Source organism: Camelina sativa, chromosome 10 (assembly GCF_000633955.1).
Source record: "Camelina sativa cultivar DH55 chromosome 10, Cs, whole genome shotgun sequence".
Taxonomy (NCBI): Eukaryota; Viridiplantae; Streptophyta; class Magnoliopsida; order Brassicales; family Brassicaceae; genus Camelina; species Camelina sativa.
The window spans coordinates 17939652-17962062 of NC_025694.1; the positions used below are offsets into that span (position 1 = coordinate 17939652).

The 22411-nt window shown below is 36.2% G+C and overlaps 8 protein-coding genes, 2 long non-coding RNA genes and 1 pseudogene across 12 annotated transcripts; 2 read left to right on the top strand and 9 right to left on the bottom strand.

The window, feature by feature from the left end:
• On the top strand, nucleotides 358–951 carry LOC104719231. Its single transcript, XM_010437096.1, has one exon. It carries the CDS (start codon nucleotides 404–406, stop codon nucleotides 893–895), a length of 492 nt encoding a protein of 163 aa, XP_010435398.1. The 5' UTR covers nucleotides 358–403; the 3' UTR covers nucleotides 896–951.
• On the bottom strand, nucleotides 1905–3021 carry LOC104719232 (annotated as a pseudogene).
• LOC104719233 lies at nucleotides 3282–4396 on the bottom strand. Of its 2 annotated transcripts, none has more exons than XR_756573.1 (2): nucleotides 4106–4396; nucleotides 3282–3950 (listed from the first exon to the last, which is right to left on the bottom strand). XR_756573.1 is itself a non-coding variant. In XM_010437097.1 (2 exons), exons 1-2 carry the CDS (start codon nucleotides 4299–4301, stop codon nucleotides 3626–3628), a joined length of 402 nt encoding a protein of 133 aa, XP_010435399.1. In that variant the 5' UTR covers nucleotides 4302–4396; the 3' UTR covers nucleotides 3282–3625. The 2 variants fall into 2 exon arrangements, 1 of the variants encoding a protein (XP_010435399.1); XM_010437097.1 differs by having other exon boundaries at nucleotides 3282–3831.
• LOC104719234 lies at nucleotides 5826–6884 on the bottom strand. Its single transcript, XM_010437098.2, has one exon. The coding sequence runs from the start codon at nucleotides 6466–6468 to the stop codon at nucleotides 5860–5862; it is 609 nt and encodes a 202-aa protein (XP_010435400.1). The 5' UTR covers nucleotides 6469–6884; the 3' UTR covers nucleotides 5826–5859.
• LOC104720464 (glutathione S-transferase T3-like) lies at nucleotides 7436–8382 on the bottom strand. The gene is made up of 2 exons (XM_010438364.1): nucleotides 8087–8382; nucleotides 7436–8033 (listed from the first exon to the last, which is right to left on the bottom strand). The coding sequence occupies exons 1-2, from the start codon at nucleotides 8380–8382 to the stop codon at nucleotides 7436–7438; spliced, it is 894 nt and encodes a 297-aa protein (XP_010436666.1).
• On the bottom strand, nucleotides 9250–10211 carry LOC104720465. The gene has a single exon (XM_010438365.2). The coding sequence runs from the start codon at nucleotides 9793–9795 to the stop codon at nucleotides 9250–9252; it is 546 nt and encodes a 181-aa protein (XP_010436667.1). The 5' UTR covers nucleotides 9796–10211.
• LOC104720466 (glutathione S-transferase T3-like) lies at nucleotides 10763–11709 on the bottom strand. The gene is made up of 2 exons (XM_010438366.1): nucleotides 11414–11709; nucleotides 10763–11360 (listed from the first exon to the last, which is right to left on the bottom strand). Exons 1-2 carry the CDS (start codon nucleotides 11707–11709, stop codon nucleotides 10763–10765), a joined length of 894 nt encoding a protein of 297 aa, XP_010436668.1.
• On the bottom strand, nucleotides 13113–13913 carry LOC104719235. Its single transcript, XM_010437099.2, has one exon. It carries the CDS (start codon nucleotides 13712–13714, stop codon nucleotides 13388–13390), a length of 327 nt encoding a protein of 108 aa, XP_010435401.1. The 5' UTR covers nucleotides 13715–13913; the 3' UTR covers nucleotides 13113–13387.
• Nucleotides 15295–16957, bottom strand: LOC109127002. Its single transcript, XR_002033702.1, has 2 exons — nucleotides 16302–16957; nucleotides 15295–16077 (listed from the first exon to the last, which is right to left on the bottom strand). It is a non-coding gene; the product is annotated as an uncharacterized LOC109127002 (long non-coding RNA).
• LOC104719236 lies at nucleotides 17258–18781 on the top strand. 2 transcript variants are annotated; one of them, XR_002033640.1, is made up of 5 exons: nucleotides 17258–17537; nucleotides 17635–17717; nucleotides 17854–17922; nucleotides 18155–18212; nucleotides 18304–18781. It is a non-coding gene; the product is annotated as an uncharacterized LOC104719236 (long non-coding RNA). The 2 variants fall into 2 exon arrangements; XR_756574.2 differs by having other exon boundaries at nucleotides 17261–17537; nucleotides 17630–17717.
• On the bottom strand, nucleotides 19905–22099 carry LOC104720467 (glutathione S-transferase T3-like). Its single transcript, XM_010438368.1, has 2 exons — nucleotides 22059–22099; nucleotides 19905–20703 (listed from the first exon to the last, which is right to left on the bottom strand). The coding sequence occupies exons 1-2, from the start codon at nucleotides 22097–22099 to the stop codon at nucleotides 19905–19907; spliced, it is 840 nt and encodes a 279-aa protein (XP_010436670.1).

The following is a 22411-nucleotide window of genomic DNA, read 5'->3' on the forward strand; positions in this document are numbered from 1 at the left end:
AGAAGAATGGTACAGGAGGAAGTTTACCAATAATACTCGGTGCAATGCCAAAATAAGCATATCATTTATCCACGACATTTTCAACTCTCTGAGTTTAAAAACTAGATTCCGGGTGAAATGCGATACTAGACCAAAGATTCAAGAACCGAAACAATTCTAATCCAAAAGTGGCGTAGAATATACGATAACGATTTGAAACCATTCATGGAGGAAAGCCATGTAACCGAACATAACTATCTCTTGGAAAAAAGTTACTGCAACATCCACAGCAAAGAAGNTTTTTTTTTTGGTTTTTTTTTTTTTTTTTTTTGCGTTTTTGTTTTCTTTCTTTTGCATTCTTGTTTATTCCTTCTCAATCACAACAACAAACTTCTCAAAAACATTGTTTTTTTTTTTGTTGAAAATGGGAAGCGAACCAATGAGCCACTTGTCTCTTAAAAAGAAACTCAAATCAAGGTTTTGCATCGCCGGATGTTTTCGTACGACCAATCACCACCACGACATCCCTGACGACATGCCTTCATCTCCGACGACTCCCTCCGGCGCCGCGACGGAGAAATCTACTCAAAGCCCACGTGGTGGTGGAATCAAGACCAAATCTCCACGACTCACTCGGACGTTGTCCAAGTCGCATGAAAAGTGCCGGAGTCTGATCCACCGGATGGGCGGTGGTGTAAGCGGCGTTGGCGGCCACGGGAAGCACATCCGACGTCATACTGCAGACTTTCATTACGATCCGTCGAGCTATGCGCTTAACTTTGATAAAGGAGACGAGGGTGACAATATCAACCGCTTTCCTCTCCGCAACTTCTCGGCTAGGCTGCCTCGTTCGCCGCCTTCTTCGGCTAAGGCCGCCACGGATTCTTCTTTTACGGTTCAAAACCTTTTGCGGTAATGATTGAATTGAATCACACACACATTTCAATCTATCGAATAATATTTTAGCAATTGTAAATATTGAAAGTTCCATTTGACAATTAAAAAAATTTGTTGTTGATATAATGATAGTTGGATAGCTTTTTATTACTTAACATGCGCATGCCAATGCCAATGTTTTTTTTTTCCAATTTGTTTCTTGAACCCTTGTTCCACAATAGACAATATAGCAGTTATCAGTGATTCAGATTGGAAGAAGAATGGTACAGGAGGAAGTTTACCAATAATACTCGGTGCAATGCCAAAATAAGCATATCATTTATCCACGACATTTTCAACTCTCTGAGTTTAAAAACTAGATTCCGGGTGAAATGCGATACTAGACCAAAGATTCAAGAACCGAAACAATTCTAATCCAAAAGTGGCGTAGAATATACGATAACGATTTGAAACCATTCATGGAGGAAAGCCATGTAACCGAACATAACTATCTCTTGGAAAAAAGTTACTGCAACATCCACAGCAAAGAAGATGAGCACGCTTACCCGAGATGTCCACCACCACCATTAATGATTAAGGGTCATCTTAACATGCTTTGAGAAAACTAAAACCCGATGAAATTCCGTCTGGAATAGGCGGAGGTTTGAAACACTCTCATGCCTGGATGCCCTTTTTGTGTCTAACCTACACTCACTACGGCTTCACAATCTGCTAAGCGCAGGGGACATACTCGACATGAGTTGGCAAACATGTTCCAGTAGACTATGTCAGCTCTGCAACCTCCACTTAGTATAAGGACACATTGTTGCCCCTCATAGCTAACAATTTTAATTCTGTTTGTCTCACAGATACTAAGAATTCCACTAAAAAAAAAAAACCTGAATAATCGTTTCTCTACCCTCCTTGAGATGAACCCTTGAATATGTTGGTTTGTTCAACCTAAATCACTTTCTCATCAGATGATTACAACCACAACCTCAATGTTTTCTTAGTCTTTTAGCAAGCAGCAAAAAGACTTGAGAGTAGAATTGTATTAAAATGGTTGCCACATATATTATATATACTAGTAAGGCAGAGTTTAATTAAGAGAGTATTTTAGAAGCAGATTCATAGATTGTATAGAGGGTGACTATAAACACAACTTGACCCAAACATGTTGTAATATACAAAGTTTTAAGGCAGAGTTGGAGAGAGTGAAGGATTAGTGACCTTGAGCTCACCACAGCCACTAATGTAAACCGCCTTAAGAGGTCTATTCCACAAGGATCTAGCGTTTTGAGCTCTCTCGTCTCCAAGAAACTCTGCAAAATCATTAAACTGTCGAATGTTCTCCGACGGCTTATAAGTCGGAATCGAAGATATACTCGTCACCACATCTAACCCTGCAAGAGAGAAAACATGTTACCCCCACAAAAATCACAAACTCAATTCCTTACATTACAAAGATTTCATCAAAAAAAAAAGGGTTAACCTTGAAGCACGGTTCCGAAGACAATGTTACCGCCGTCGAGCTGCGGACACGGACCAGGACCAGTAGTGATTAAGAATTCAACATTCCTATAATCAGGATCGAGTCTGGTTTCATCATTTTCGGATAAGCAAAGAGAGACAACACCAGGACGAGCGTGTGGGAGGGAAAAAGCCTTGGAATTAACAACGTCAGTGTTCCGAGGCAAATCTCTGAGTAAAGATCCAAGCTCCGCCGAATATCGCCGTCCTTCCCCTTGTCTTCCGGCGAGAAAGTACTGACCAGGGAAGATTTTGTGAACTGGAGTGTTTTTGTAAGAAGAGGTACACATGCGTTTGAAAGTGGAGACGGTGATGACGGCCGTATAATCCGAGAGCGACGCGGCCGAGGGGAGTTGAATCGGAGCAAGGAGTGGTGGAGGAGAGTGTGGCGGAGGGATCTGAGCGGAAGTAGGTGGGACAGAGGGAGAAGTCTAGGAAGACGCGATCGGTGATTGTGATGTCAGGGGAAGGTGGTTTGGGTGGTGGTGGAGGAGGAGATACGGTGGCGATGGTGGTGGAGAGGAGGAGGTTACGACGGGACAGAATCGGAGGGATGAGAATGGATGGTGATGCCATGCTGGATGATCATTACGACAAATCGCCTCAAAATCTGAAAAAACAATACAATTACTTCGTTACTGTTGGTAGGCCTACTACGAGTTGGGATAAACGGGTCGAAGAGTCGGGTCGGTTTTTTCGGGTTCACGACTTTTCGATTTTTAAAAAATATGTTTGAAGATAACCGAAATTGTATAATTTTGATTTCGGTTCGGATTTCGGATAATTCGGTTATTAAAATTTCTACTGAACCAAACCTAAATTTCAATGGGTTGTCGAGAGAAAAAGAAAAAACAAACTTTGGGCCAGGCCCAGTACCATTTTTTTTCTCACAAATATTTTAACTTTTATATTATACAAAACTCAGTACAAACAAGCATGTTAGTGGAGCAGCCTCTTGATTAAAAATAGAAACTATTAACTATTACAAAAGAAAGCTAAATATAACCAAAAGAAGCTGATCTTGAAAAGCTTCGTCTTTTTCTGATCTTCATAAAGGTTTGGGCAGAAACTGTTAAACTATTGACTAAACGATTATAAACCAAAAAGAGATCATAATCTGTTGTAGGACACATATTCCTAACCTCCTTTCATAACCAATAATCATTTTCCAGGAACCAAAAAGTCACAACAGAATTTGAAGAGTGAAACTGCCTTTTCTTTGGAGGTTTATGGAATTCTCTTAATCAACACCCACAAACTTTTGTTTTTGATTTCCATAAGTAACCTTCAGATCTAAACGCAAAATTTTGCGCTTTGATGATTCACTAACCTCAAAACATCTTGGAATCTTGGGATTGATTTCTTCTTCAAAACTTGGAGTAATATTAGAATCTGTTGAAGATTGTTGCATCCCTAAGGCTGATTGAGGGAAGAATCGAAGCCTATCTGTGATTCCAAAACGGATTCTAACTCAGATGAAAGCTATTTAAAAAGTAGTATCTCCAGGTAAACTACTTCACCCAAAGATTGAGCTATTCTCCATAGGGAAGATGAATTCCACGAAACTGAACCCAAAGATCAATGGTTGTAAGGAAGTCAAAATTAGGAAAGTCTTCCCATCGTTGAGAAGTGACAGACCATTTGTTAAAGATCCTTGGTTCTCTTTGTTATACTGAGAATTAATCAATTTCAGATTGAAATACAAATTGAACATAAGTACCATTTAAAACTCTTCCATGGACTCGAGAAGCTAATCCCCAAGTTCTTGGTAATGAGTCAACAACAACATGAAGACTCTGCAAAGTAGGATTGAGAGGAAGAGCTATCAAACTGAGTCTGTTTTTAGCTATAGCCTCAACATAGGCCGTGTGAGGTATAAAGAGATATGGATCATCTTTGCCTAAACCATCAACCATGATTCAAGGGAAAGCAAAGTTTAAAAGGTAGAAGGTTTGGTTTGAAAAAAATACACAAATGAAAGAGGTTATTTTTATAAGATTAAAGAGAGAGAGAAAATGATATAAAAAGATGAAGGATTTAGAAAGTCAAGCATGATTGCATATAAGATAGGAAAATATCTACTGCAGTAAAAACATAAAGTCATGATGAAAAGAAAAGGGATAAGAATGGTTTACGTGGGAGGAAAGAAAAAAAAACTTCGTTATTAAATCTAGATTTTAAGCTAGCCAACAAAATTAATCATTCTACTTCAAAAGAATTAAATTGAATAATGTTTGTTGAACCAAAATCGACAAAAAAGCAACAGTAATGGAGATCAAACCTTCTAACTCGAAAGATGAATTAGACTCCGGACAAAGCTCTAATTATTTTTTCTCTCAGAATGAAAGAGAGATTTTAACGAGAAAAGAGAACCTTGTACTACATAAGGCTGAAATCAGTTACCTTGGATCACACTGTAAGCAATGAGGAATGCACTTTTATTTAATTCATTATTTGCTCACTCTATAACAATAATTATCTTCAATAATGTAGATGTAAAAAAAATTCATAAAATACACTCCATTATTTTCGGATGTATCTATCCATATGTTGTTGCATATGTTTTTTTGGTCCAGTAAACAGATGATATGTGTAAAGATTGCACCCTCTTTTTTTTCAAACCGTTGAAATGATCCACAACTTGTGAATCCACATCATTTTTTCCATTTCTCAACACCCTCATTGCATCAATTAAGCATTTGAATTTTATTTTCAACAACCCATTGTAAGACTATCAACAATGGTTTTAAGATTCAACACCCTCCACATCATATCTCTCTCTTCCACATCTTCTTCTCTCTCTTCCACCTAATTATTCAATATCCACTAAAATTTTACATCATACAATGGTTTGTTTAATAAAATTCAACACCCTACCTCACCCCTTTTTATTTCATTATTTTTAATTTCTTTTATGTTTTAGTTTTTCCAATTACGTATTTATAACGACTGTCGCTTAAATTTTAATTAACGTAATTAAGAGTTAATTAGTTTTTATTTTTAGTTTTATTTAAAATTTTTTGTTCTTAATTAAGAAAATATAAATAGTAAAAAAAATAGAGAGAGTCATTATTAAAACAAATAAAATTACGAAAAACTTCAAATGCAATACAATACAATAAGAAAAACACAATACAATACAATAAGAAGCACACAATACAACCAATAAACACACATAATTAGTACAATAGACTCAACTCAAACACTTAAAAATCATTTTAATCATGAGACATTCCAAACCTTGCAATTCTTGATGCACACTTGAATCACGCAATTCAGATCTAGCACGTACATGATTTGCAAATGCAGGTAGCACCTCGGTCGAGAATGGCTGTGGTGTACATGTACTTGTACTAGACCCACTTGCTTCAGATTGATCATAATCGTTCCACCGTTGAATATATGTATCACGTTCATCCTCAACAATCATATTATGCAACATGATACATGAACTCATAATGATAGGTAGGTCATCTATGTCCCACATGCAAGCTTGTCCTTCCGACATCCCTCTTGAACTTCTGCAAATAACTTGTTTGGCTCACTTTGAGGAAGCCTAATCAATTTGACAAAAGTAGGATAAGAATGATATATACCGTCAGCTGGATAGTATGCCATATTATACAGACGTTGGTTCACCAAGAAGTTAACTCTTGGAGTATTTCCCTGTTCAACATCATCAAACACCCGTGAACGATCTAGAACGTTTATATCGTTCAATGTCCCTGGACATCCAAAAAAGGCATGCCAGATCCATAGATCATGTGATGCGACTGCTTCAAGAATAACAGTGGTTGTTCCCTTATCACCCCGAGTAAATTGTCCTTCCCACGCTGTAGGACAATTTTTCCATTCCCAGTGCATGCAATCAATACTCCCAATCATCCCTGGGAATCCTCGCATTTCACTAACATGCAAAATTCTCTGGAGGTCCTCTTGAGTTGGGGCTCTTAGATACTCTTTCTCGTAAAATTGTATGATTCCCTTACAGAATCGACGCAAGCACTCCAGATCTGTAGTACCTCCAATTTTGATGTACTCATCCACCGCATCGGCCGCCACACCATATGCTGTCATTTGCATGGTTGTGGTACATTTTGCTTATGGAGATATACCTTCTTTATTGGTTGCGTCAAATCGCTGGGTGAAGTAGTCGTCACTATTTGATAGGTCCCCAACGATGCGAAGGAAAAGATGTTTTCGCATTTGGAATCACCGACGAAACATTGTATCGTCGTATGTAGGTGCATTGGCAAAGTAGTCGTCAACCAGTCTTTGATTTGCCGCTACATGATCTCTCTTGAAGTATCTTCTCTTCATGCGAGGTGGGAAGTCTTCCTCTATTTTCTTTCGGCGCTCACTAAAATAGTTGAGGATATACCTATCTTCAATTTCAGACTGCCTTTTGTAAGTTTCGATATCAAAAGGAAATTTTGAAGGATCCATTGAGATTTCTTTAGTGAGATGAGATTTGTGGTATTGGTACATAAATGGAAGAATGAGTCCCCATTTATAAGAAAATGGAGCCAACAGATTGAGTGGCTGGAGGATAAGATTTTGGCATTAAAAGCCTAATTTCACGGATTACATGATGAAAAAGTCACGGGCACTCAACATCATTATTGAATCAAGTTGGGTGGGTGGAGGATAAGATTCTGACATTAAAAGCCAAAATTCATAGATTACATTGACGAAAAAGTCACAGGCACTCGACATCATTATTGAATCAAGTTGAGTGGGTGGAGGATAAGGTTCTGACATTAAAAGCCAAAATTCACGGATTACATTGACGAAAAAGTCACGGGAACTCGACAACATTATTGAATTAAGTTGAGTGGATGGAGGATACGATTCTAACATTAAAAGCCGAAATTCATGGATTACATTGACGAAATTATGAAAGCAGGAACATACAACAAACATTATTAAAGGAGAAATCGACAAACATTATTAAAGGAGAAAGCGACAAACAGACATTAATAAAGCATGGAGTGACATGATAGAGACAAGCATGGAGTGACATGATGCAGATAGCCACTTGTTACTACAATTATTCTCCAAATAATTCGTAGCTCAACTTCTGCATTAGCTTTCTCTCCTTGTCATTGAGACAGTTCTTTTCACTTAACTTCATCCACATCTTAGTATTCACAGCCCTAGTCTTTTCTTTCATCACTATGTTTGACTCCTCTTGCTTTCGAATTGCCTCCTCTTGCATCATGGATATATTGTCCAAGCGTTTCAACTCTTGCTCCTTGAGTTTTTTGTATACATTAAACTCTTCATTGACCACTTCCAAGACTGTTCCCTTACCTTTCTTTTTAGCTTTCTTAGCTGCATCCCTCCCCATTGGACGAGCACTGGATCCTACAGAGTTGGAGTCACTAGCATCACTGTCGTGAATTCTCTTAGATCCACTGCTTCTAGAGCCAGTATTTCCTCCTACCTTACTACAATTGCGTGGTTGATAACGAACATCGATCCATTGTTTCATTAAATTGAAATTACCATTACCACCATCTGTATATATTTCATGCGCTTTCGCCATTACATCTTGCTTCGACCACCCGCTTTGTTGCATACGCTTAGCATTATCGTAAGTGCCAATCCATTTTCCCAGTTTTGTGTTCACGTAGTTGTAGCGATTTCTACATGTAGTTGCACTACGTGGAGGATAAATGAGCAAAACTCATTACAATACTCAGCAATTTTATCCCAAAATGATTCGCTCTTTTGGTTTCTGCCAACAATGCTGTCTGTTCCATATTTGATCCACCCACTCAGTAGCACCAAGTTTTGCTCAGTGGTCCATTTGGAGCTTTTCCGGGGGCCAGATGTTGAATGGTCGATGCTTGGAGTAGATTGATTAACATCACTTGTACCACCAAGACCCATTTGCATTGAAAATTCGGGAAATTCAGTTGCTCCCGAGTCCGGAACAATTTCATTACCCACCGGAGTAGCAGAATAATGGGGTGGTTGAGATGGATATGACATCCCTGAGCCATAGTATGGATGATAGTTTGGAACAGCCTACGACATGAAGAAACTTGGTCGAAAACCATAATTTGGCATATTTGGAGGTTGGTTGGAATTTTGATTTTGATATGGATAATTGTTGGGATTTGTGTAGTTAAAAGGGTTATTAGAAGAATTTTGGGTGTTAGAAGAGTTATTGTTTGGATCCATTTTTTCAGAGAAGACTGAAAAAGATAAAACCAAGAATTTATGAGAAGTTAAATAGAAAATTATTGTGAAGAAGATGGTTTTTTTTTCTGTGTCCAAATCTAATTAAACATGTCTCTATTTATAGAATATGAAAAATGATGAATTTTGGTATAATTTTTTATTTTTTTAAAATGTAATATCATAAAAATAATTATCTTCAATAATGTAGATGTAAAAAAAAAACCAAATAAATATACTGCATTATTTTCAATAATGTATATCAACAATCAGAGATGTTTTTGCTGCTGGCTATAATACAAGACTGGAGAGTACATTTAGAGAAATCTGGTTCAAATAGAGGTGCTTCTCCCATAGCTCAAAGTGTTCATGATCATGCTTTAGTGCATTCTTATGTAGCCATTGGTTTCCCCACTTGGCTACATGAACTCTTTAATGATGATAGACTCTCCTCCTCTCTTTAAACTTTAGTTTCTTTCTCTCTTAGTGGCTAAAGCTATTAGAGCATATTTTTTGGAGGTTCAAGTTGATTTTGTTAAATCACTTTTACCTTAGTAACTTTTGATCAGTTTACAAAGTTACTTATTGTAATCCTTTCACTTATGAATGAAAAAACCAGATGACAAAAAAAAATAAAAAATAAATACTGTATTATTTTCGGATGTATCTATCTATATGTTATTGTGCAAATTTTGTTTGATCCAGTAAACACATGACACGTGTAAAGATTGCNATACCGTCAGCTGGATAGTATGCCATATTATACAGACGTTGGTTCACCAAGAAGTTAACTCTTGGAGTATTTCCCTGTTCAACATCATCAAACACCCGTGAACGATCTAGAACGTTTATATCGTTCAATGTCCCTGGACATCCAAAAAAGGCATGCCAGATCCATAGATCATGTGATGCGACTGCTTCAAGAATAACAGTGGTTGTTCCCTTATCACCCCGAGTAAATTGTCCTTCCCACGCTGTAGGACAATTTTTCCATTCCCAGTGCATGCAATCAATACTCCCAATCATCCCTGGGAATCCTCGCATTTCACTAACATGCAAAATTCTCTGGAGGTCCTCTTGAGTTGGGGCTCTTAGATACTCTTTCTCGTAAAATTGTATGATTCCCTTACAGAATCGACGCAAGCACTCCAGATCTGTAGTACCTCCAATTTTGATGTACTCATCCACCGCATCGGCCGCCACACCATATGCTGTCATTTGCATGGTTGTGGTACATTTTGCTTATGGAGATATACCTTCTTTATTGGTTGCGTCAAATCGCTGGGTGAAGTAGTCGTCACTATTTGATAGGTCCCCAACGATGCGAAGGAAAAGATGTTTTCGCATTTGGAATCACCGACGAAACATTGTATCGTCGTATGTAGGTGCATTGGCAAAGTAGTCGTCAACCAGTCTTTGATTTGCCGCTACATGATCTCTCTTGAAGTATCTTCTCTTCATGCGAGGTGGGAAGTCTTCCTCTATTTTCTTTCGGCGCTCACTAAAATAGTTGAGGATATACCTATCTTCAATTTCAGACTGCCTTTTGTAAGTTTCGATATCAAAAGGAAATTTTGAAGGATCCATTGAGATTTCTTTAGTGAGATGAGATTTGTGGTATTGGTACATAAATGGAAGAATGAGTCCCCATTTATAAGAAAATGGAGCCAACAGATTGAGTGGCTGGAGGATAAGATTTTGGCATTAAAAGCCTAATTTCACGGATTACATGATGAAAAAGTCACGGGCACTCAACATCATTATTGAATCAAGTTGGGTGGGTGGAGGATAAGATTCTGACATTAAAAGCCAAAATTCATAGATTACATTGACGAAAAAGTCACAGGCACTCGACATCATTATTGAATCAAGTTGAGTGGGTGGAGGATAAGGTTCTGACATTAAAAGCCAAAATTCACGGATTACATTGACGAAAAAGTCACGGGAACTCGACAACATTATTGAATTAAGTTGAGTGGATGGAGGATACGATTCTAACATTAAAAGCCGAAATTCATGGATTACATTGACGAAATTATGAAAGCAGGAACATACAACAAACATTATTAAAGGAGAAATCGACAAACATTATTAAAGGAGAAAGCGACAAACAGACATTAATAAAGCATGGAGTGACATGATAGAGACAAGCATGGAGTGACATGATGCAGATAGCCACTTGTTACTACAATTATTCTCCAAATAATTCGTAGCTCAACTTCTGCATTAGCTTTCTCTCCTTGTCATTGAGACAGTTCTTTTCACTTAACTTCATCCACATCTTAGTATTCACAGCCCTAGTCTTTTCTTTCATCACTATGTTTGACTCCTCTTGCTTTCGAATTGCCTCCTCTTGCATCATGGATATATTGTCCAAGCGTTTCAACTCTTGCTCCTTGAGTTTTTTGTATACATTAAACTCTTCATTGACCACTTCCAAGACTGTTCCCTTACCTTTCTTTTTAGCTTTCTTAGCTGCATCCCTCCCCATTGGACGAGCACTGGATCCTACAGAGTTGGAGTCACTAGCATCACTGTCGTGAATTCTCTTAGATCCACTGCTTCTAGAGCCAGTATTTCCTCCTACCTTACTACAATTGCGTGGTTGATAACGAACATCGATCCATTGTTTCATTAAATTGAAATTACCATTACCACCATCTGTATATATTTCATGCGCTTTCGCCATTACATCTTGCTTCGACCACCCGCTTTGTTGCATACGCTTAGCATTATCGTAAGTGCCAATCCATTTTCCCAGTTTTGTGTTCACGTAGTTGTAGCGATTTCTACATGTAGTTGCACTACGTGGAGGATAAATGAGCAAAACTCATTACAATACTCAGCAATTTTATCCCAAAATGATTCGCTCTTTTGGTTTCTGCCAACAATGCTGTCTGTTCCATATTTGATCCACCCACTCAGTAGCACCAAGTTTTGCTCAGTGGTCCATTTGGAGCTTTTCCGGGGGCCAGATGTTGAATGGTCGATGCTTGGAGTAGATTGATTAACATCACTTGTACCACCAAGACCCATTTGCATTGAAAATTCGGGAAATTCAGTTGCTCCCGAGTCCGGAACAATTTCATTACCCACCGGAGTAGCAGAATAATGGGGTGGTTGAGATGGATATGACATCCCTGAGCCATAGTATGGATGATAGTTTGGAACAGCCTACGACATGAAGAAACTTGGTCGAAAACCATAATTTGGCATATTTGGAGGTTGGTTGGAATTTTGATTTTGATATGGATAATTGTTGGGATTTGTGTAGTTAAAAGGGTTATTAGAAGAATTTTGGGTGTTAGAAGAGTTATTGTTTGGATCCATTTTTTCAGAGAAGACTGAAAAAGATAAAACCAAGAATTTATGAGAAGTTAAATAGAAAATTATTGTGAAGAAGATGGTTTTTTTTTCTGTGTCCAAATCTAATTAAACATGTCTCTATTTATAGAATATGAAAAATGATGAATTTTGGTATAATTTTTTATTTTTTTAAAATGTAATATCATAAAAATAATTATCTTCAATAATGTAGATGTAAAAAAAAAACCAAATAAATATACTGCATTATTTTCAATAATGTATATCAACAATCAGAGATGTTTTTGCTGCTGGCTATAATACAAGACTGGAGAGTACATTTAGAGAAATCTGGTTCAAATAGAGGTGCTTCTCCCATAGCTCAAAGTGTTCATGATCATGCTTTAGTGCATTCTTATGTAGCCATTGGTTTCCCCACTTGGCTACATGAACTCTTTAATGATGATAGACTCTCCTCCTCTCTTTAAACTTTAGTTTCTTTCTCTCTTAGTGGCTAAAGCTATTAGAGCATATTTTTTGGAGGTTCAAGTTGATTTTGTTAAATCACTTTTACCTTAGTAACTTTTGATCAGTTTACAAAGTTACTTATTGTAATCCTTTCACTTATGAATGAAAAAACCAGATGACAAAAAAAAATAAAAAATAAATACTGTATTATTTTCGGATGTATCTATCTATATGTTATTGTGCAAATTTTGTTTGATCCAGTAAACACATGACACGTGTAAAGATTGCACCCTTACTTTTTTTTCAACCCGTTAAAATAATTCAACATTTGTGAATCCACGTCATTTTTTCCATTTCTTAACATGCCCATTGCATCAATTAAGGAGTTGAATTTTATCTTCAACAACCCCATTGTAAGTGGTCTAGACAACAGTCTAACAAGGTATCGATTTTTTAGCTAATAATAATTACTATTGTTCTTTCCATCTTTACAAGCATTTCACTATTTCAATATCATTCGAATACAAATTTGTTTTTTATTACATTTGTTCTAGTCAACACAAAGCATGACCTTTACACAAGTCTCGTAAAAATAAACAAACAATTTCTCTTTAGGCGATATATGAAAGATCGCAATTCTTATTTTTTCCTTTTTGTCTTTTCTTGCAAGAAACAATCTAAGTCGCTCAACAACTCCAAATTAGAATGTCTAAGAGATTTAGGCAATTGATATATAATCCAAACAACATGAAGATAATACATGAAACCAATAGAACAAAAAAAAGCTTGAATATCAATCAATATATATACAACAAAAATTAAACTAAAATTACATCCGAAAACGTGATTTATGTACAAATGTTATTGCAAAGCCTCCCTATATTTGACCATTACAACATTTGAATTAGGTTCCTTCGATATCCAATGAAATCCATGAAACCTCTCTAATCACACATCAAACATCATTTGTGACTCTCTTCGAAACAATCAAACAAAAACGACACAATCAAATGAATGGGAAGGAACTATTAGTTTATATATTCCCTTAAATGGGAGAATCAATATCAGACACGGTCGAAGAGAACGATGCGAGGGTAGAAATAGAGGAAGAGGACGAAAGCGACTGGAGGTTAGAGGAAGAAGAAGATGGGGCGAGATGCAGAGCCAAACTGTTTCCTTCACTCCAAGAACGTTGGATTGGGAACACAACGATCTCAGACCTTCCGTGACGACAAGGGGTCGATGAACCTCCACCGTGAAGCGCGCAGCCGCAATTCTTGTGGTATGGACGTCGCTGGATGGACGAGTTGCAGCTAGAGATGCAACCTTCGAAGATGTTGCGGAATATTCCGTCCATGGATCCGGCAGCCATCACGACAGTATCTTCTTGGTCTTTTGTTACGAAGGAGATATTTTAAAAATTTCCCCGACGTGAGTGAACGCGTTTGGATCGTTGACGAAGAGAGTTTTTTTTTTGTTGTTGTTGCCAAAAGATGAATTCTGATTTTTGGGGTTACTAGAGATTCTTTTTTTATAGCCATGCAGAAATAGTGGTTAAAGCGCCAAGAGGTGGCGATTGTACGTGAGAAGCGTGTGAATTGTGTGTTATTGCTCTCTTTTCGGGATCTTTTGACCAAACCACCTCTTCTTCTTCTTCTTTTTCTTTTTCTTTTGGAAGAACATTTTTCTCTATAAGAGAATTGTAGTAGGTAACCAAAATATAGGTGTAGTTTAAGTAGCTAGATCGACAAAAAAAGAAAAATAATCGGACAATCAATTTTCTAATTTGGGAAATGTACACGATGAAACGATCTTTGTTTGGTTTGGTTTCTTTTCTTATGAAGAATTTCCCTAACAGTTTACATAAAAAATAATATTTAACTTCGAGCCTTTTTAATTTTTTTGGAATAAATAATTGATGCAGTACTCATGCCATCTTTTTGCTCTAAAGCATATATTTTTTTACTGAAATATATAATATACAGAAATATGTAAATAATTTAACATATTCTTTATATATTAACTAGATGATACATGTTTCCATGCACTTGTTTTATTCATACGAGACGTTTTTATAAGCTTTTATAATTGTTTCTTCGTATGTATGTGGAGTATATTCTAAAGGTATAGAAAATTCTTCTGTACGCTATATTCGATTTTGTTGATGTGACTAATATGTTGCTTAAGTGAAGTCTCTTTACGAAAATCTAATTAGTCTCAAGATACTGTACTCTCTTGCAATTGCCATTATTTGAAACGTAAACTTTTGGTAGCTTTGGTTACCACTCTTCTTGTTTACCTTAGAATTTCTTGAAATCTAGCTCTAGCTTACAGTTCTTGATTTCATAGGTGTATTGCTGAATTTTTTATCTTTGTAAGATCGTCAACCTTATGTTTCTTCATTGCTTATAACCTTGTACGTATTATAAGTTCTATGTGATGTTCACATGTAAAGTACTAGGATGACTAGAAGTCTATGTAATAAAGTGTTCGAATTTCTTAAATAGTGACTTATGAAGCCTTGCATGGTCTTAAATCAGTGTCTTGGTTTAATATAAAACAGTCTTTTGTTCTCTGGTGAGAGATATTATGACTTCTTTAGATCATTTTTTTTTTTTTTTGCTTAGAATGTAAATATCAATATCATATAAAATGTAAAGTCGAGGTATTACAAGAGAGTAAGAACCTAGAGATTAAAGTAATCTTGGCAAAAAAGAAATAAAAACAAGATTACAATATGGAAGCACCGAAACAATCTGATCATCAACCAAGTCTCAATACCTCCGCACATACTTTTCAATATCATTTATAAGGAGGTCAAAAACATCATCTCAGCTCGACAGCACCGGAAGCGCTTCAGAAATCTGATGCAGCGATAGATTTAAAGAACTCTCTTAGAGTTTTCCCAATCTTATAATTTTGTTTTTATTCTTTTTGCCAAGGTTCAAGACCTGTTAGCTTTCCATTTTCAAATGTAAAAGCAAAACTTTTCATTTTAATTGATATTAACATTCTTAGCAAAAAAAAAGATTACAATATATTCTGAGTTCGGAAAACGAAACTCATCGTATCCACAAGAGCATGAGGTTGCGAAACCGCTTCAGATGTTTCCTCAAGGTTATGGTGTTGCGGATATCACGGTCAATCTTCTTGAAGATGATCGAAGGAGAGACTGACTGTGAGTTGTGGTAAACATTGTTCTGTTGCTTCCAGGTGACGACTGTGACTTCTTTAGATCATGTATGGGGAATATTTTATTAACACAATATTATTTTACAATTTCCATTCCCCAACTTTCGTCTTTAGAGCACAGCCATTTCGGTTAATCTTTAACCATGTCTCCAAGAGTATCTCCATCAAAAAATGTAATGAAAGTATCTTAAAACATATTTTATTCTTAATTTTGAATAAAAGTGAAATTAAGAACTTTTTAAGAAACTTTAATATTTCATAGGTCCATTGAAGGTTTTTAAATTTGAGATTCTTAAAAATATTTTTCTTTGTATTTGTAAGTGTGACATTTACCAAACAGTTCTTGTCAATTTAATGATGCAAATATCCGAAAGACTAAGAAAGATTGTGAGATAGTAACCAATCTGAAGCAAAAAGAATAAAAAGAAGGAACTCACCTCCAATAGACTCCAAATTGTATCGAGAAGAGCAAATTAGAGAGCTGGGATGATGAGTAAAGCATACACGATCTGTGCCATGTTTCTTATGGTATGTAATCTTGAGCTGTCAATGTTTTTATGCAAACATTATTGCTTGAGCCAACAGAAAATTTCATACTCCAGACAAGGATATACATGACAAGGGAACGAGAGAGGCAAGCAACCATCAACTAATCAAATCCAAATCAGCAAATTACATGACAAGGATATACAAGACATATAAAAGTTTTCACCTAAAACAATAATCTCCAGAAGTTTGTAACATAAGAAGAGGAAAAAAGCCAATACCTCGACGATGAAGCTGCTTGGAATGAATAAAATCCAAACACTCATTAATTTTGTTAGTCTCAAACTTGACAAAATGAAGTCTCCCACCAAGAACAGGATAGCTTCTCAAGTTGCCATTGGTTATACCCAATCTCTCCTTGATCGTCTTCTTACGCTTATCATCATCATTCGAGTAGTCCTCATGCCATGTATGCTTTACATTCAGCATTAACATCGAAATTTCCAAAAATCAAGATGGTCAATTACAATGAATCAAAGGTAAGATTTTTTTTTTTTTGTGATTAGAGAGAGAGCTAAAACAAGAGCTAAATGAGAGATATCATCAGACTGATTAGGCAACAAAATAGTGGGATCTCTCTCCTTGAGATTGCCCTGGATTTGAGCTTTGCTAAGATCGGATCACCAACAACTTCCTAATTCCCAAACACACCACAAAGAACCCCTTCCTCCTTCGATTTCCCAAACCAAGCAAAACCTCACCCAAAATAAAATTGCGATCGGATTGATGAACCGAGATCATCGATGGTGTCTCTTACGGTGGAGATGTGATGCCGTCGGTAAAATCCACTTTCAAACTGAATCACCGACTGAACTATCAATTCTATCGTTTTGTTGTTTTACGTGGAAATAGATACGAAAGTCAATCAATGGAGAGAGACGAGAGAGAGAGAATTAACAAAAATAAAAAATAAAAGGAAAATTTATTTTTATCCCACCCAATCAGAAACTGACACATCCAAATTTCTAAACATATCAAAAATATCTTAGGTATAACTAAATCTTACAAAAAAAAATTAAATTTAATCACACGTAATACTTTAGCAAGTCTTAAAGCAACTGCTTAAAGCCTTTGATGGAGATATTCTAGGTTTTTTAATAACAAAATGAATAAAAATTTAAAGTTTTAATCTCGATAATCCGAGACCTGTGTCTCTGCCCAGACAACAAATATATCTAACAGATACCTAGAGACACTCAACGTGTCAATAATCCATTGGTTTCGTTATGTTTTGGTTTTTTTTTTCCCCTTTTTCTTCACTTGCTCTTCTCTCTCTCGATAGTCGACGATACAAACAAGGAACAAACATAGATTTCTGCTTTGTGAATCGATTTATCAAAATCAATTCCTAGATTTCGTATAATCAAAATCGACGAGAACAAACCAATCGACGTTCTGATCAGAAATTGCAGCCTAAGGTACTGTAGGCGACAATGTTGTGATTTTCTCTAGATCAGGTAAGACCCAATCCCCATTGTTGTCTTGAAGACCTTTTCTAGACTTGTTGTGTCATTAAGAAAACAATCAAACAAGTAAATCATTGGGTTAGGGAAGGCAAGGATGGAAGCTCGCATCTCAGGGAACAAGAGAACCCATGGTGCCTCCATATAACGTATTGATCACTGGCTCAACGAAAGGTTTCATGTCAATTTACTCGGCTGTGTTAATCTTCACAAATTCGTTTAATTTAGAAGGGGGAAAAACATATCTTTTGAGTTCACGGAAGTGTAATCATCTCATTGTGAGTTGTGTTTGGTTGTAAATGGTGTTCAGGTATAGGATATGCATTAGCTAGAGAGTTTTTGAAAGCAGGCGACAATGTTGGGATTTGCTCTAGATCAGGTAAGAACCCATTCCCCATTGTTGTCTTGAAGACCTTTTCTAGACATGTGTTCGGTGATCAATAGGCAATGAATATGATGTTGACTCAATCTCGAGGTGGTCATATCTTCAATATTGATGGGGCTTGGAAATTCATTGAAGTTTCTTGTGTTAGAAGATCTTTCTTAGGCTCTCCTGTATGTAATATCTAATGGTCTTTCTTTCTTTTTTTTTTTACTAAAATGTTTGACAGGTTTGCTGCATATGGCGCAACTAAACGAAGTGTTGTTCACTTGACAAAGTCATTACAGGTATGCCAAAGTAAAGATACTATGTGATGAATTCCTCTGTTTTTTTCACCTCTCGTTATATGACTTTTCCAGTTGTTTCCGTCTTTTATAGGCAGAGTTGCAGACAAATAGGCAGATGCAAGATGTTAAAAATGTGGTGGTGCACAATCTCTACGACCATGTGGGTGTAGCCGAGCTGGTAAGCTACAAGACCGGACGTGGTAAGAAGTAGCCATTGATGACGTGGTAAGAAGTAGCCGGATGATGGAAGTAGCCATTGAGAAGTAGACCGGACGAGAAACCAACACAATCACCCCCATGTATAAGAAATATGGTGAAGAGAGCTTTGCAAACTGCAGGATTTGGCATCGGAGAGAGCTTTTGCTGATTTGTTATCTGCAACTCAGTTCTCCACTTAGTGATCATCAACTTCCTAAGGTGTTTCACTCTCCTATCTACAACTAGCTTTTGTGTGTTCAGTACTGGAGCTTTTAGGTGTCACTTGGAATCAAAACTCTAGTTTGAGATTTTTTTGTTTCTTGTTGTCAAAGAATCAAAAATGTAATATATTTGTGTTCCTTTATTCTTAAGACATTCATATGTAAAAGATGACCAATGGAGCAGAAAAAAATAAATAAAAGTTAGTGGGAGGTTTTAGATAAAATTATTATTAATTAATATTTAAGACACCAATTAGAGGAGACCGATGGGCATGCTCTTAGGCCATCATTAATGGGAGAACACCAAGGGTGTTCTTAGCCCAAAAAAATTATAAAGATAATGAATAGTGGTTTAGAACACTTTTTTTAGTTCTTGATGTAAACTGATCTAAGCCCAGTTCTTATTTGACGTGGCTTCATGTGATTGGACGAGATTTTATGGAAAAAAAAAATATTTCATTTATATAAGGAAGCAATTTAAATGTTAATTTATAAGTTTTTATAATTGTAATATGTTTAAGAATATTATATTAATTTATAAGTATATAATTGCTTTTATATAAGTAAGCAATTTAAATGTTATTTTATAAGTTTTTATAATTGTAATATGTTTAAGAATATTATTTCACTATATCTTTATTCTAAGAACACCATAATTAGTTCTCCCATTTTTTTTACCTATGATCTTAACAACTGATCTAATATTATTTTCAATATATATTTAATCTAAGAACACAAAAAAAAGTTCTCCCATTAATGATGCCCTTAGACCATCAGTGGAGTAACCCACCATAGTTAATCTCATATTAATTAATTATATAATTAATATTAAATTAAGTAAAGTAACTTTAAGAGAAACTTAAACAAAATCACCCTATTACTAGAGAACCCAAAAGAAGGTTACTCAAGCATTTAAATAATATTTTTTTTAATTTATGTTGATTAATTATCAAATTTTAATTTATATAACCCTTACAAAAGCCATACTATCCTTACAAACATCAAAAGCCATACACTCCTTACAAACATCAAAAGCCATTTAGACATAACCCTTCACATCAACAAAACATCCCAAATCCGTGACATGTTCCACAACAAGACAGCTTCTTCTCTTCACGTGACTGTCCACAACTACATTTCATGAGAAACCTGAAACAAAAGAATACAAGTAGAGTTAATCACAACAAAACATACAGACATGAGAGACATAGAATGGTGACAACATGAGAAAGACACACAAGAGTTAAACATAACAAATCAAAAGAATTGAAACCTAAATGTTTGTCAACATTTGATCTACTAGTTTGTCTCTAAGTAGCACTTCAGCGGGTGTTAGTTCACTCTTGTTAACTAAGTTGTCTAGCAATCTCATCTTGCCGTGCCTCTCTTTAGCAGCTTGTTCTTGATCCTTCATTGTAATGATCTTATCTAACCTATGGACAGAACCATCCTCAACATCAATACTAACAGTCGGTGTCTTCCCTTTGTTCTTTGTAGCTTTAACACCCGGAGGCCTCTTCTCAGATCCATCATTGCTCGTAGTAGTAGTCTCAGATGCAAGCTTAGTCCACTTGTGGTTACATTCTTCTGTGATCCATTTCTGATCGTGCTTCAGCTCCCTCCAGCAATGTCCAAGCATAAATGGCTTCTTCATGTCGTTATTGTAAAGCTCATACGCCATTCTCATCACGTCATCTTCTGATTCTCCACTTTTCCTTCTTGTACTTGCTTGTGCATAACATCCCACAAACTTGTTGACTTGGTGGTTTATCTTGTTCCACCTAGCCTTACATTGTGAAGGCCCTCTTGCGTTTGAACCGGCTGATCCATCATTTGCTTTGTAATAGTCAGCAACTCGCTTCCAGAAACTAGTTAACCGCTGCTCATTACTTACAACTGGATCCTTGCTTGTGTTCAACCAAGCACTTATGAGGTTGACATCTTCCTCTGCTGTCCACCGCTTCCTACTTCCTCTGCCGCCGTCTTCTTCAGTCTCTTCAACTGTAACCTCTATATAATCTTCAGTTTCGGTTGTTGGGCTAAAGTTAAGAGGCTGAGAAGAGAATGTTGAGCTAAAATGAGGGGGCTGAGAAGAGAATGTTGAGGTAAAGTGGGGTGGCTAAGAAGAGAATGGGTTGCTAAATTGAATAGGATGAGAGGATTGAGTAGAATGTGGAGGGTTAGGATTATCAGAAACGTTGGGATCTATTTGAGAATTCAAAAGATCAACATAATTATCCGATGACAAACGATAAGGATTTCTAGGAGACATTGTTTGTGTTTAATGAAAGCTTATGTTTAACTAAAAAAGGATTGTAGATTGAGGGTTTATATTGTTTAACAATGAGGGTTTATATTGAACTCAAGGTTAGGTTAGCTTTTTAACTGAAAGTTAGATAAAAAAAAAGTTTTTTTGAGGTAAAAGGAAAATGAGTGTTTAGTTGACAAGAGATATACTTTTTAGTATATCTCTATGAGTAGACAACTGAATCACTTTTCAGTAAATCTACTTGTGTACAAATATTCCAAAAGTTGATGTTTAAAGTTGATGTTAAAGTTGATGTTTAAAGTGTAATTATGCTTTTTATTCAAACTAGAAACAAACAAGAACAAGAACAACAATCGGGTTTCCAAAATATTTTAAACACTTGAGCAAAAAAAAAGACAGGACACGGCAAAACATCCCAAATCATACCTTTTAGCACAATTATTTATAAAAAAACGTCAAACTAGAACAAGAACTCACAGCTTTATCAAAACAGAACAAGAACAATTAATATGTAAACCGAACTAGAACAAGAACTCACAGTTAGAACAAGAACAAGAACAATCTATAACAGAAAGATTAACAAAACAGAACAAGAACAACAAAACCAACTAATTCATCCCAATCACATCATAGTCAAAACCTAACAAAAACATATGATAGGTATAGGACCATACCTTATCAATTTTGACTGTCCAACCAGTAAACCACTTCATCAACACCACTCTTCATCATTTAACCGCTATATCCAGTTCATGAGAACCTCGCAGAAAACAAGACAATTTTGTTAAACATCAATAACACAAGTCATCAAGAACATCAAAAAATTACAAGAACATACAAAGCTATAACACAAAAGCTATAACACAAAACAGGAACATAATAAGCCACTCATTCATAAAAAGCTATCAGACAATAATCATTAATTAAACCGAAACCCTAAATCATACAAACAAATTTCAAAACCAAGATTAACATCAAATTAATCTCACAATCGATGCCTAATAAGTCAAATCGATAGCAAAGATTAACAATTCTAACAAGCAATCGAATTAATACAAAACCCTAACAATTAAAGACCATACGGAGATGAATTACAGAAACACAAAAAACATAGATCAAAAGACGAACCATATCTCTCCAATTCGTTAGACGGTGGACCTCGTCGGACATCCGCCGTTGTCCCACCACTCCTCCGCCATCGTTGTCCCACCCCTGTGGAACCTTCGCCGTCGCCAAATCGTGAGAACCGAAGTGATAAACCCTAATAGGCTGGGTTACGCCAATACAATCTCCAATCACCCTCCGTTTATCCCAAAATCATCGAGATTTAGCCGGATAAATCAACGATATGATGTTAATCGGTTGGTTTTTCCGATGACTGTCGATTCGCGATTTATCTCCCACGAACGAGAGAGAGGAGAAAGAAGAGAGAGAGAGGTCGAGAAAGAATGAAAAAAATGTGAGGAAAAAAAATACCTTTTATATTTATCAGTTTACCAATCACAATATGA